The 13,379-nt window shown below is 40.6% G+C and overlaps 1 protein-coding gene across 2 annotated transcripts in view; it reads left to right on the plus strand.

Annotated features, from left to right (window-relative positions):
• Nucleotides 1-504: 504 nt before the first annotated feature.
• Nucleotides 505-13,379, plus strand: part of LOC146802170 (uncharacterized) — a 178,506-nt gene continuing 165,631 nt past the window's right edge. For both annotated transcript variants that reach the window (XM_085620414.1, XM_085620413.1), the window contains exons 1-2: nucleotides 505-556; nucleotides 3,298-3,347. In XM_085620414.1, the coding sequence (XP_085476540.1) occupies nucleotides 507-556; nucleotides 3,298-3,347 (100 nt within the window). In that variant the 5' untranslated portion in view covers nucleotides 505-506. The remainder of the gene's footprint in view (nucleotides 557-3,297; nucleotides 3,348-13,379) is intronic.

A 13,379-nucleotide genomic window follows, 5' to 3' on the forward strand; every position in this document is an offset into this window, starting at 1 on the left:
GCGTTGACACACTGTTGGGACAGCGAAAGACTGGAGTGGATTCATTGAACATCTGACAAGAGAACAATTTCAGCATATTTATGGACAGTTGGTCTTCGTTTGTGTATTGTTAACTTTTGATTAATTTCTGTTATATGATTGATTTTGCACATGTAACTGCGTAGAAACTGACTTAGTTATTTAAATGAGGCACTATGGAACTATCACATATTATTTCCGGCATCATTCAGACATTTGGGTTTATATTTACATTGGAGATAAAGGGTGGGGTAGGGATGGGGGAGTTAAATAGTGTGATTTAGGTCACGTATTACTTCTGGTAAAGAGGCAGGGGAGGGGGCATTGTGGGATTAGTAGTTCGAGAGCAGTGTTAGAGTAACTTGGTGCAGCTGATGAGAGCATGTCACGGGGTTAACATTTTTGAAAGTATTGGGTGTGAGCCGGTGGGGAGCTGGTTAAAAACTAACGGATTGAGTGACAGCGGGAACAGACGATTTTCTGAGGCAATGGGGAAGATGGATGAGGAGGTTAGGTCGCCGGCTGCAGCTCCAGCAAGGTATTTTCTCACCATTTCGAATGATGGGGTACAGAAATGTAAAGTAGGTTTGCAGTTACAATGGGATGATTGTTTATTTGTAAAAAAGGTGGTTTTGAATTGAGAAGATCAGGAATGAGGCACCAGTTTTATTAATTTGTTTGTTTCAGGCAGTTCAGTGAGAGAGGGCATGAAGGGTTGGAGAGGGGATTGCTTGCTGCTTGATTAGCTGGGTTAAACATTAAGAAAATCACGGGAATTGTGGGGTTGAGTGGTTGGTAGCGGTTTTGGGTGCATGGTGAGTTACTTGGGATTATGTTTGAGTAGCGGAGGGTAGCAGGGAACAACAAGCTGAGTTGTTTTTATTCTTTACAGAAACCCCTGATGAAGAGCCTATGAGGCTTGAAATGCATTGGGTACATTACGTAACAAGCCTACTCTGTGTTGCTTCACCTTTGATTACTGTGTTTCTGTGAAAAAGCCTCAATGGGCACTCAGTAAATATTTGAAGATGCTAAAATAAAGAAGGAAGGTGAAAGGATGCTGTCTCTGCTGTGTTTTAATGAATATTGAAAAGTGTCTAAAACATTGAGTACAATTGGTGTCTTAAGATGATATTGGATAAAATTGGAAGGTAATGGATTAGAGGGGGAAGTTTCCCATATTGCAGTGCGGCAGTTGGGGCGCGTAAAAGAGCCCTAAGATATATTGATTATATAAGTTGTGCGCTGGGACGGTACACAGCAACTGTTTCGCAGGCAATAAAGGACGACATAAGACTTGAAGAATGAATTTATACAAGGGAAGGATTGCATTCTCTACACATTTTTCTTACTTTTAGAAAGTTGGCATTTTCCTAAATTAACCATATAGTTACCTGTAACCTGTCTCTGGTCTCATGACTGGGTGTAGCTGACAGTTGGGTTTTGTGTATTCCTCCAAGACAGCTGTACACAATAGAGAGCTTAGGTTTGCTTGGGTAGCCATTACTGGCAGGACGGGAGGGCAGCGCTGGACCCAGCCCTACCTTCACTTGAATACGCTATGTCCTGCCTCCACACAAAGTGCTGCATACCCCCTGTAGTTAGTCTGGAGCCCGAGCAGAAACGGCCGGATGCCTGGGAACTTCAAAGGGAAACCTCTAGAAGCATCTCCCCCACTTCAAAGGCACAATTGGTATAAATACTGGACCCATATACCTAGTCTTTAGAAGACCTCTGAACCTGTGGAAGGCCAGAAAGGATGGCTGTGCTGCTGAATAACTGCCACTCTGCTGCAATGCTGCCCTGCTGGACTACTCATCTGCTGAAATACTGCCTTGCTGTGCAGGACCCCCAGAGTGACTTCAAGTTCTTGTCTGCCAGCATCCTGGTCTGATCCACTGGGACATAGAAGGCTTCTAACCACCTGCATCGGTAACCAGAACCAGCTTGAGCAAGTCTCTAACCCCCCAAGTGGTGCCCCTCAGGCCCTGGACCCTTGGTGTGGCCTGGGAGAGGCTACATTTAAGTGTATGGGCTCTTCCCAGCAACAAACGGGCCCAGTGGCACCGAACCCTTGTCACTTGCAGAGCCGACAACATGAAGTTCTGTTAGCCCGACCCTTAGCTCTACAGCATCGACTGCTCATATAGAGCAACACCTCGAAGCACTGGCCTGGCCGTCCCCGATGTCAACAGGACCTTTGAAATACAGTGAAGACTCCTTGCAATGCCCAGGCTGCTCTTTGCACTGCATTGACGATCGTCTGCAACGCTTTCCTGCTCCTCGCGCCCTCCTCTACCTTGAACGGGACTCTTGGTGCTGGTCTGAGAAAGTAACCTTTCTGCAGGAATAATCTGTTCCCTATATCTGAGCCTTGCTCCATCGTGGTTGGCTGTAACTTTAGACTTTTTCTCGGTCCCCCATTATCAGATGCCATGCTTGGCCCTTTGTGGTTTTTGATGCTATTTGTCACTTAAATCTTCAAAAAATGAATAACTCCATTGGATTTTTGTACTTTTGGCCTTTTGTTTATTTATTACATTTTGCTCTATTTTTCTAAACTGGTGTGGGATCCTTTTGGGGTGTGTCTTCACTGTGTTACTATTTGAAGTGTTGAACAAATACTTTACACATTGCCTCCAGGTTAGACACGATTGCTCTTTGCCAAGCTATCAGGGGGTTGAGTACAGGTTAATTTGGGCTTTGCTAGTGAATTCCCAGTAACAAGGATTATGGTTGCCGCTTGACCAGGGCTCACACCCAAGTCAACCAACTACACAATTTCTTACAATAGCTGTGATGGCTCTGGTCATGGGTGCATGGTGAGGAGCCTGTGCCTCCCAAAGAAGAAGGCACAAGCAGGGAGGTGAAGGGTGCCTGTGAAGGTTGAGCAGAGGTTTGACAATGATGAGTCATCCAACAAGAAGAGGAAAATATCCCAGAGCTAGAGACGTTTGCTGGCAGGGGCTTGGAGTTGGCAGTATGATGAGATCAGGTAAGTTTTGTATTTAAGTGGTCAGGATAAACTGAACCGCAACAACCCTGGCCTCACTCACTGAGGTTTATTGCCCAGTTCTTGATGTTCTGAGTTGGCAAGTAATAAAGCAGCACTTGGAGGCTTGGAGTAGATGTACATCCCAGCTTAGTATCAAGTCGCTTGGCAAGGAAAATATACAACTTGAGTCAGCCTCTTAGTCTGAATGATACGTTTTATTTGATTTAATACAGCGAGGACTTGATGCCTTTTCTCACATTCGGCATTCTTCTTCCTCTCTTTAGGCCCTTTGGAGCTCCATCCACTGGCACCCTCGACAGAAAGGAAAGACCAGGTAAGCCACAGTTTTTTTTTTCTAACACCTTTTGTGGGGTTAGTTTAGTGAGTCACCTTGTTTCTAGTATTTATAATGTGGGGTTTACAGAAATAGATGTATTGACAGATCCGCAAAACTGAAGGAGCACTTCCTTATTATTGTTAGGATGAAAAGAAGAAAAGACAATATTCAGATAACCTATTAAAATAAAAAATTCTCAGACTATTAAGCCTAATATGGTTATAACTGATTTCTTGGTCACCCTGCGCTTCAGGAAATCTCCTTCTCTTTGCTCACACCCCTTCCCTCCTATTGTATTTCGGCTCATTTAGGAGCTGTCAACAAACCTGGCAAAAAATAAGGTGCTCCGGCTTGTTGAACTGGGTCGCAGCTCCGCACTTGCCATTGTGGTTCTCTCTTGCCCATGGAAACTCTCAGCATTCCACTGAAGCATTTTGGGTGACGAAGCCTCATCTATACCCTCGCTCCGGATTTTGGCAGATCCCCCTTCGCTCTCTGTCTTCCTTGTCAAACCCCGACACCACCAGCCTCTCTCGTGTTCTCCTTCTTCCACATTTTAGGCAACACCTTTGCTTCCTCTGGAATGAGAATGCTGGATGAGATTGCTGCCTTGTTCTAATATACCTGACTTTGGGTTTGAGTCCCCTCGTTGAACCAACTCTGTAACAGAAGAAGAGCGCAATCAATTCTAGAAAGATAATGCATCAGATCCTCATTCCCAGGTTGGTGGCATATCTAAGTAAGAAGGTATGGTGATCGCAAGATCTGCAGTACTTCCCCTGATAACTGACGAGGCATGGAGGTGGAGACAAATTCATGACTAGGTATAGCTTTTTCCCACTGGTAGTCATATTCAGAAGGCATGGTATCTGAGGAGATCTGAGTGCAGCCCATCATTGCTGTTAAGCCAGGATTTTGTTAACTACCTTCTCCATTGCAAGGTAGGTTCTGCTGACTCAGAGCTCTATGTGATAAGTATGCCTATTTCTAGGCATTGATCACTCCAATATTCTCTACATGCTGAGACATTACTGCCATTGAGAATAGAATTAATCATTTTGAAAAGAGTGTGGTTGAACATTCATAGAAACAGCACCATTTTGGAGGAAAGGTTCTATATTTAAAGTGAAATTTTAAAGAATACTTACAAAACAAGAAGATGCGTAAAACAAATTGAGATGATATTACATCGTATAAGGTGCCTATCACAGAAAGCCGAGGGGCCAGGACACACAGGTAGACATTTCAGATATCCTTCCTTCTGTCAGAGATAGACAGGGTGATATGACCAGCCTGCCATTTTGACAACAGTTCACTATTTTGAGGAGAAACTGGAAGTAACAGCAATTATATGGACAAATTTAACAATTTGCTGTAGTTGGTCCTGGACTTGTCTAATCCACCCTGAAAAGTCAGAGGGACTTAAAGTCCATTATTGATCTCATATCAATGCAGTAACCATTTCAGACTCTTCTCCCTTACATAGGAGGAACAAAAGAAAGCAATTAGGCGACTGGCTGAAGCAAGACTAAGAGCAATCCTGGGCCTAATGGAAAAAGGTTAAAATAAGAGCAATCAATGTCTGTTCTCCTAGAACAGTGGGATACATTTGAGGGATACACTTGAGGAAACAGAAACATCCTGCATCCGCAGATATCGATTCATCACACTTGGAAGCACTCCAACAGGTGAACAAAATCAGTAGCAGGGAGCCAAGGAGAAATGTTTGGTAATGCTTTTGGAGAAAGGTGTTGCATGAGGAGCAGGGGGGTGTAATCACACAAAGATCATGAAAATAGATTGCCACATTCTGGAATGATCTGGGCAGTTACGGTACAATGCTAGATTTTTGTTTCTTGGCTCACTCAAGACAGTCTGAAAGAGTTTAGGAGAGATGATTTCTTTTGTAGGTAAACTCACTTTGTCCAATGAAACTGGGCAAGTTCTCCTCTTGCTCTGTGCTTAATTTATAAAAAAATAAGTGCAAGGGCTCTCGTCAGGAGGCCACTGCAGCTTGCACCACACATTACCCCTGCTATGCTGCCATTGATAGTATCACACAACTAATAACCATCACACTCCTACAAGTGTGACAATTTGGACTATTCAAAGCCACCAAAGCTATAATAATGGCTTGGGCAGCAGGTAATAGTGATTTTTAATGTATATTGAACTGATAACTAATTGATGTTGTGGTCATCTCTAAGTTAAACAGACAGTGCCGTCTTGTGGGAGACTGTCACAAGCGCTGATGTTGACAATTAAGTGCAGGTGCCGAGCACCAGAAACCACTTGCTCAAATTGAGCACTGCTCTGGCCCATTAACAAAGGCATGAGTGACAATTTTCTCTTGTGAATGTTTCAGGGGGATAGTGGAGATAGTACTAGCCAACCAGAGTGGTGGGTTGTTAAGTGTTGTGAACAACAAGGGACAAACCAAATACACATTTACTTCCTGTATGCACCTAGGATTGCCAAATAACAATCAGGAGTCCTTAATCATTTCTGAGATTTCAAAAATTATAACTTCCATTTCACAGTATATCAATCATAATCACATCCTGTGAACTTTCTGATGGCTAGTGGCCTTCTACAGAACATTTGTGTTTGTGAAACAGGTCATATGTATACATTTTAGCTTAGATGGCTGGGACAGTCATCAATCTTGATGGAGGCTCAGTGATAACCTTAAGCTAGACAAGAAGCTTCAACATGATAATCAAATTTATTCATAACTTTTTTGCTCACAAAGAAACACAGAGCAGTTATAGAAGCCTTTTGGGATACATTGAATACGGTCTTTGGGGGCTGTTTTAGTGCAGCTTTGGTGCACCCTAATAGAATGTGCAAAGGCAAGAGGTGTCAATCAGAAAACAAATTGTCCTATTTCAACAGGGACATCTTTAGAAGTGAAGATGGTATGGGACGGGGTAAATAATGAAAAAAATATGAAGGAATTGAATTACCTACACCATCCTGATACATCTGGAATAGATATGGAAGGCCGCAGATTCATTACCTCTAGGTAACAGGATTCAACTACAGTCCTATTGTTACAATTCAGTGTTGTTACTTTACTGTTTCGACTGCGGCCAACTTTCAGTGGTTAATGTTTAGCCAACAAAGTCCTCCTTGATAGCCTTCCCTCCTCAGAAATCTTGGACAGTTCTTAGGACAAATAGCACACTTAGATACTTCTTCATTTCCAGGTTATTTCATTTTACTTTATTTGTAGGTCAAGCAACTGCCTTTTAGCCTTTTTTAACCCAAGAAGTTCAATTTATCAAGGAATCCTTGCTTAATAAAAAAAACTAAATTAGCAAATTATGCATCTATATTTAAGAAATAATTTGCATACATAAAGAAAGTTGAATAGGATTAGTATACAGAGGTCGGCAGACCAGAGGCTCTGATAGGCCCATAAAACCTGGATCTCATCCATGCTCTGCATGTTTCATTCATTTATTATTTTCCTACAATTTGGTTTGAGTGCTCCTATGCAATAACTTTTTGCCTAATGATAGAAAAAGCCACTATGCTGTCAGCTTAGGGAAAACCTGTTTGTAGCGGGGGAGGGTGGTCTGTGATTGTTGTAGCACTGATTTTCTCGCTACTTTAGGATTCAAACGTACCCGTACTGTTGTGTTAGATGTGCAGTGAGTTTCTTCCCACAGCTACCTAGTTTTATATGTATAATTTAAGGTTAGTTGTTGTTCAAATTACTTTAGCCCCTTGCTATCCTACAACTGCTTAAAAGCTCCTTCCAGAAGCCTAAACCACCACCGGTGGGTCCCTTACTCTGAATCTCTGCAATGGAGTCCTTTTCATATGATTGCAGAGTTCTTGGTCTCTCTAGGGCCTCAGCATCGGGGGGGGGGGGGAAGGAGAGGTGTGTGTGGTGTGTGGTGTGTGGTGTGTGGTGTGTGGTGTGTGTGTGTGTGTGTGTGTGTGTGTAAGCTGTTCTGCCAGATCATCTGAAGAGGTTACTTTCATATGAAAAACTATGATGGTTCTTGTAAACTTGTTTTAATAATTCTAATGACAAGAATGTGGAGTTAAGAACAGCAAATAGATGGTTGAAGCTGACTTTCTAGCACAGTATTTTCAAAGTCGAATAGTGGTAAGATAGGGACATGGGCTGCAGATTTCAGGCCATCTGATGGTAGAAATGACTTGACTTCATTCATAGCCCTTAGGTGGATGTTTGCTGTTTTAGTTTATGTGAGAGATAATGGGTAACGAGATCACACAAAAAAGTGTAAAATGAAAAAACAAATTTATATACAAGTATGAACAAAATGAACAAGATTTGAGCATAACTTCCTCTACCATTAAATACATTGAATTAGTTTTGAATTAGTTTGTGCACACTAGATCACTAACCCCAGATTAAAGCCTGATCGAGTATCACTATTTGACACGGGTATAGTCTGCTGTTCAAGAAAAGGATGAGACAACCTTGTAATCCAATTGTATAGAGGCTGTGAATGAATATAACTACTGAGGAAAGGCAAAACATCGGGGAATATATATGTTGGTTTATTCTAAAACCATCATATGCACAAGTATACTAGCATAGCACATAGCACTTTGTATTTTATAAAAAGAAAAAACCATTTACTAAAAAAGAGATGAATTGTCCTGTATGAGAAAATAATGTGAAGAAGTAACTAATCATGAAGAAACAATGAAAAAATAACTATAAATAAAAAAAGTTATAAAAATGGAAACATAGTTGTGATATCTATTCCCATTTGCACCCACATTAAGTAAAGTAAGATAGGTCTAGAGGGATACTGCTCAGTATAGTTGATATTTTCCTTTTCCCCCTGTTCCCTGACCTCAAATTAACTTACTAGGGGGTTACCTTTTTCTGCAGTACTAGCATAGCACATTACATAGTAAAATGCCGATTAATGAGCAAGAAGTGCATCTTTTTATAAAGTCATTTTTTCATTTAAACTTAGTGCATGACAGAAGAGTTACACCCATTTGTGATTGGTTTACAACACTCAATCCATTAGCACTATTCCATTAAAAGCAACAAAACATGCAAATTATTCTTTTCTATGCTTAAAGATTGTACTAATTACTATTGATTCTTGCCAAAAAAAAATAACCCTCCCATTTTCATCAAAATATAACTAAATAATCAAAGGTTCTCAAGAGTGCAGTGTCTGGGAATAATAAAGAACTCTAAATCATAAATCCCAGCTAAACATTCCTGATGGTGGCTTACTTGAGATCTAATTACCAGTTACTAGAGATCTAGCTAATACTTCCAAGCGATGACGGGTTTCATTTACCTAAGCAGTATACACTCTCAGATCATCTGCATAGAGCGCACATTTTTTACTAAAGCCCTGAACATTGAGAGGACTAATCAACAGTCCTTCCCTTACCATCTGTGTAAATGGCTCAATGTATGAGTTAAAAAGAAGAGGGGACAATGGCATTCCTGCCTACTGCCTCTACTAGTCTTAAATTCCTCAGTAAAAACCCCAATAACTAGCACTCTAGCTGAGGTAAAAGCATTAAAGGTCTTAATGGCTTGTATAAAAGGCCTGGGAACTCAGAAACTAATCAAATAGGCCTGTAAATAATCCCATTGAACCCGATCAAAGGCCTTAGCTACATCAAAACTCAATATAGTCAATGGTGCTGTATATACACTTGCAAGTAGATGTAGCCTATTAAAATCTGCACTAACTCTTGCATTTGTCCACCTTGTAGGAAACCTTTCTAGTCCTGATGGATAATCTCGCCTATCATCTTCCCCAGTGTATTTGCCAGGATGTTCACAAAGATTTTATAATCTGCTTTTAGCAGGGAGTTTTGGCAGTAAGATTCACAAATTTGGGGATTTTTATTTGGCTTCGAAATTATCAAATTACCATAATGGTGGCCTCTCCCTAGAATTTGAGGAGCTGCTCACACCCTCAGCAATATATTGTTTAAATAGTTATCTTCAAAATGTGCAGATGTCTTTGATAGCAAACAAATAACCTCCTCCCAGATCCTATCTGGCCCCGTGGCCTTGCCCCTCTTGATTTTCCTGATGGCCTCACAAATCTCCCTCACTGGTATTTCCTTCACTAGAACTCAGCCAATAAGGATACTTGTGGACTCTAGACTCACAGATTCCAAGTCTACTTGGCACATTCCTTCAAAGAGTCCACCCTTAATTAATCTGATCACAAATTGTGGGATGTCCTGCCCTTCTGTTTCCTCCGGGATATTATTAATCTGAATGTTATTCTGCCTTACTTAATTATCTAGCTTTTCCACAGTGGCCTGAATGATTTTATTTTTAGTCCTTAATTCTGCCATTATTTCAATCTCTGCCATGGCTTTAGAAATGACCCTTCCAGGGTCATTGTTGTGGTGGTTAAGTCATAATGTTTTGATAGGAATCATGTATCTCTCTTTGATTATCTTCAGAAACTTTGAACCTCTTTCTCATCTCTCTTATAATCTCCATTAGTAACATCTTAGTTTCATGTCCTGCATTTCCCAGCTGTGATGGGGTACCCTCTGTGAGGTTCCCAAAGGGGGAGATTTTATGGCCTTTGTCATCACTCATACTGAATGCCATAGTGGGGGGAGACTCTTGTGGTTCCTGTGGGGTCACCTGTTGGACCTCCACACTGTCTTCTATTTTTAGTTCTTGCAGTGGGGCAAAACTATTTGATGTTTGTATCGACACCTCAAGTTCTCCCTCAGGGGTCACTTGATGTTCTTGGGTATTGCTATTAGCTATAGTTTTCCAGAGCAATCCTAAGGTATGATCTCAGGGAGGGAATTGGTTTTGATTGCTTAATTAATCACAGTGATTTTCCAGCTTTGGGTTTCTTTTTAATCACACCTCCTCCTGCACTCCTAACTCTAATCAGGTAGGAAGTTATATCAATTTTAGATGGTGCGCCTGGTTTTAGCTCTCTTGAGGGGTAGTATCCTTTGACACTGTCCCTTGAGAACCAGCATAGACTTGGATTAGTTTACTGGACATTAACTAGTATTTATTTGAACCCCTGTGTACTTGTCTTAGTCTTTGACCCTGTTGTTGCTTAGACCTCCCTTTAGGAGGCTTGTTAGCAATCATGTGCTACGTGAGAGAATCTTCCAAAACACCTGTCTAAAATTCTCCTTCCTCTGCACACAAAGAAAGCTCAAGGAAGTTAAGTGGGGTCTTGAGATCAGAAAAACTGTTTACCTAATACGGATTCCACTGTACCTACCCACTCATCAAAAATCCAATCCCATTTCCAGCAGTTTCTCCCTTGACAAAGATGCCCATCTCTGATGCCAGAGGAAGGTTGCCCAGGCTTCTTTATTCAGGTGGGAACTGACTCTGTGTGCAGTTGGATTCTGTAATCTGTTTATAGTACACCAGAATCTTGCACTGTTGTTGCTTTCATGTCATGAAATAATGTAGACCACAGCCTCTCTTCTGCTGCCCTTTTCGATTGCCAAATTATGCTTTTCTTAGTTGTTTTTAATTGTTTTTAATTGCATAATTTCCTTTATAATGCAAGTATCTTGACAAAATGGGCAAATCCTCCCTAATGACCTATTTATTGCTTTCTTGAGGTACCGTAATTGCTGATTTTGCGAAGTGGAGAGGTAATTGATCAGGGTGTATTGTGATGCTGGGATATTCCCACGTGGAGGTTTTTATCTTGTTTTTGATCTCGGCTGTTCCTTTGCTGAGTGGGCTTCACCCAGTTTTTTAGTGAGGTTTTCCGAGTTGGTTAACATTTTTGTGTCTGCCATTCTATTTTCTTCCCAAAGAGTCTTTTCCAAGTCAGGCATTGTTGTTCCGAAGGTTTATAGTACTGGCTAGCCAGGCTCTGTTGTCTGATGTTGTAGTTCCAGTCCTGGTTTGCCGCAAGTCCTGGTTTGCCGCTTCCTCCAGTGAGTTGTCTCTTTGTATTATTTTGATTTTAGGTATATAACTTTTTGGGGTGAAAGATAACACTTCTTTTGATGTAATATATTAATATTCAATTTAACAATGTGTATAAAATGTTCTAGGTTTGTTTCCCAAAAATATTTTATGCATAGTGTGTTTTTTTGTGTTTATGAATGATTATTTAATTATTTTGGTGATAATATTGTAGTTGATACTGTGTGAAGCAATATTTTGGATATATAATATGTTTATTTAAAGGTAACGATATTTTGGTGTTCGACATAGGTAAAAATTGATATTTTTACAACAATATTTGTGTTCCCGAACTTTGTAGTTTTCCTAGTTAGAATTAGGAAGTCAATATTTTTGTTATTGGTATTCAATTTACAATATTTCTTCGTTTAAATATTGTATGCAACAATATTATGTCTGGTATCCGTTTTGGTATCTATCTTAAATTGTATTATATTTCAATGGGCTGGGCTATATTGTAGTTAATAAGGGCAGGTACATCCTGTGAATGGTCAGCCCGTCCATTTCCTTTTATATGTGGATGACACCATTTTGATGTCGAGAACATCTAATGGGCTCCAATTACTTTTAGACGCTTTTTTCAGTTTTATGAATTGCTTAGACCTGGCAACACACTTTGCAAAACATTTTGTCCTGGCATGTGGCCCAACTAATCTGAAGTTGCACTGCATTGCACTCCGGTGCACCCCAACTGCAATAAGGCACACATTTCCTTACCTGGGGCTTACATTCAATTCCCTGGGGTCTTGGGACCCTGGCATGTCCCAGAGAAGGTTGAAGTTTTGCAAGTCCATTGGCTTTTTATTTAGCCTGGCCTCCAAAATTGGGAGAAAGCTGACTTATAGAAATTTATAAATGAAGTGTCTACCCGTTTTAACTTATGTTTCTGGGTATAAAACCGCAAAATGTCCTTAGGATGAATAAAAAAGAGTTTGCAGGTGTATACTACATGATCCACTCTGGTGACCGAGGTTTACTGTCCATGAAGAAATTGGGTTACCCTATGTCAAGGGCTGCATTAACTTGCCCCTTTTAATGTTCTGTTGTTTCATCTGGTGTAATGCTGAGGCCACTTTGAATAGGGAGATTATGGGCTGTCTCCTATGTGAAAGGGGGCATCACATTCCCTGGCTAAGGTACATCAACAATGTTTACAACAAGTTAGGAAGACCTGCTATTTTTCCTAAGCCTGATGACTTATCCTTTAGGGACAAATGAAGAATTAAATCAAGTTTTATGGAGCTCAGGAGAGAGAAAAAGAGAGCTGACTGAACTGAGGAACCTGCTAATAAAGAGTATTTGCTGATTCAAAACACATCACGGATGGAACCATATCTCGAGATTGTGTCCAATGCCTGGAACAAGTTATTACTGACAAGATTTAGGCTTGGTCTAGTCAGGTGTCAGCTTTCATTTACCTTGAGCCAGTTTGACCCTAAAACCATTTTTCTTTATTGAGAGCCAATAAAATTAAATAACGATACAGTACAACCATTTATCCCTTTCACAGTATTCATGGAATACATACACCAGCAAAGAATACCGCTGTAAAACACATTTTATCACAAAATTCATCCAGGAACATAAAAACAGACTATTATACATCTAACTCCACATGCGATAAATATAAAGAAGTACTCTAGACAACGGAATTGCATAAAGTGCTAAATGTGCAAAAAAGCAATAAAGTGTGAGTCCATCTTCTAGACCTCCCCCACAAATTCAACCATAAACTGCCCCTACAATTTATCGAATTTCTTAATCCCCCCATTACGCATTGCATATAGATGCTCGTTGTTTGGAACTTGCTTCAATTTTCGTAAACATTCCCCCATCGTAGGGATTTGCTGTGTCTACCACTTTTGCAGTAAGAGGGATTTGTCCACGGCCATTGCGATATATTGCAATTTTACCAGTTTAGTGGTTAAGCCAGGCATGGGATCATACCCCAGGACATTCCACCAACTACTGGGGGCTAGTTTAACCTACCATTTGTTTTCTAAATATTGAAAAATATAATTCCAGAATTCCTGAATAAGAGGACACAGGTCGATAACATGCACCAAGTTAGCAACAGCCCCCGA

This window comes from Triturus cristatus, chromosome 8 (assembly GCF_964204655.1).
Source record: "Triturus cristatus chromosome 8, aTriCri1.1, whole genome shotgun sequence".
Lineage (NCBI taxonomy): Eukaryota > Metazoa > Chordata > Amphibia > Caudata > Salamandridae > Triturus > Triturus cristatus.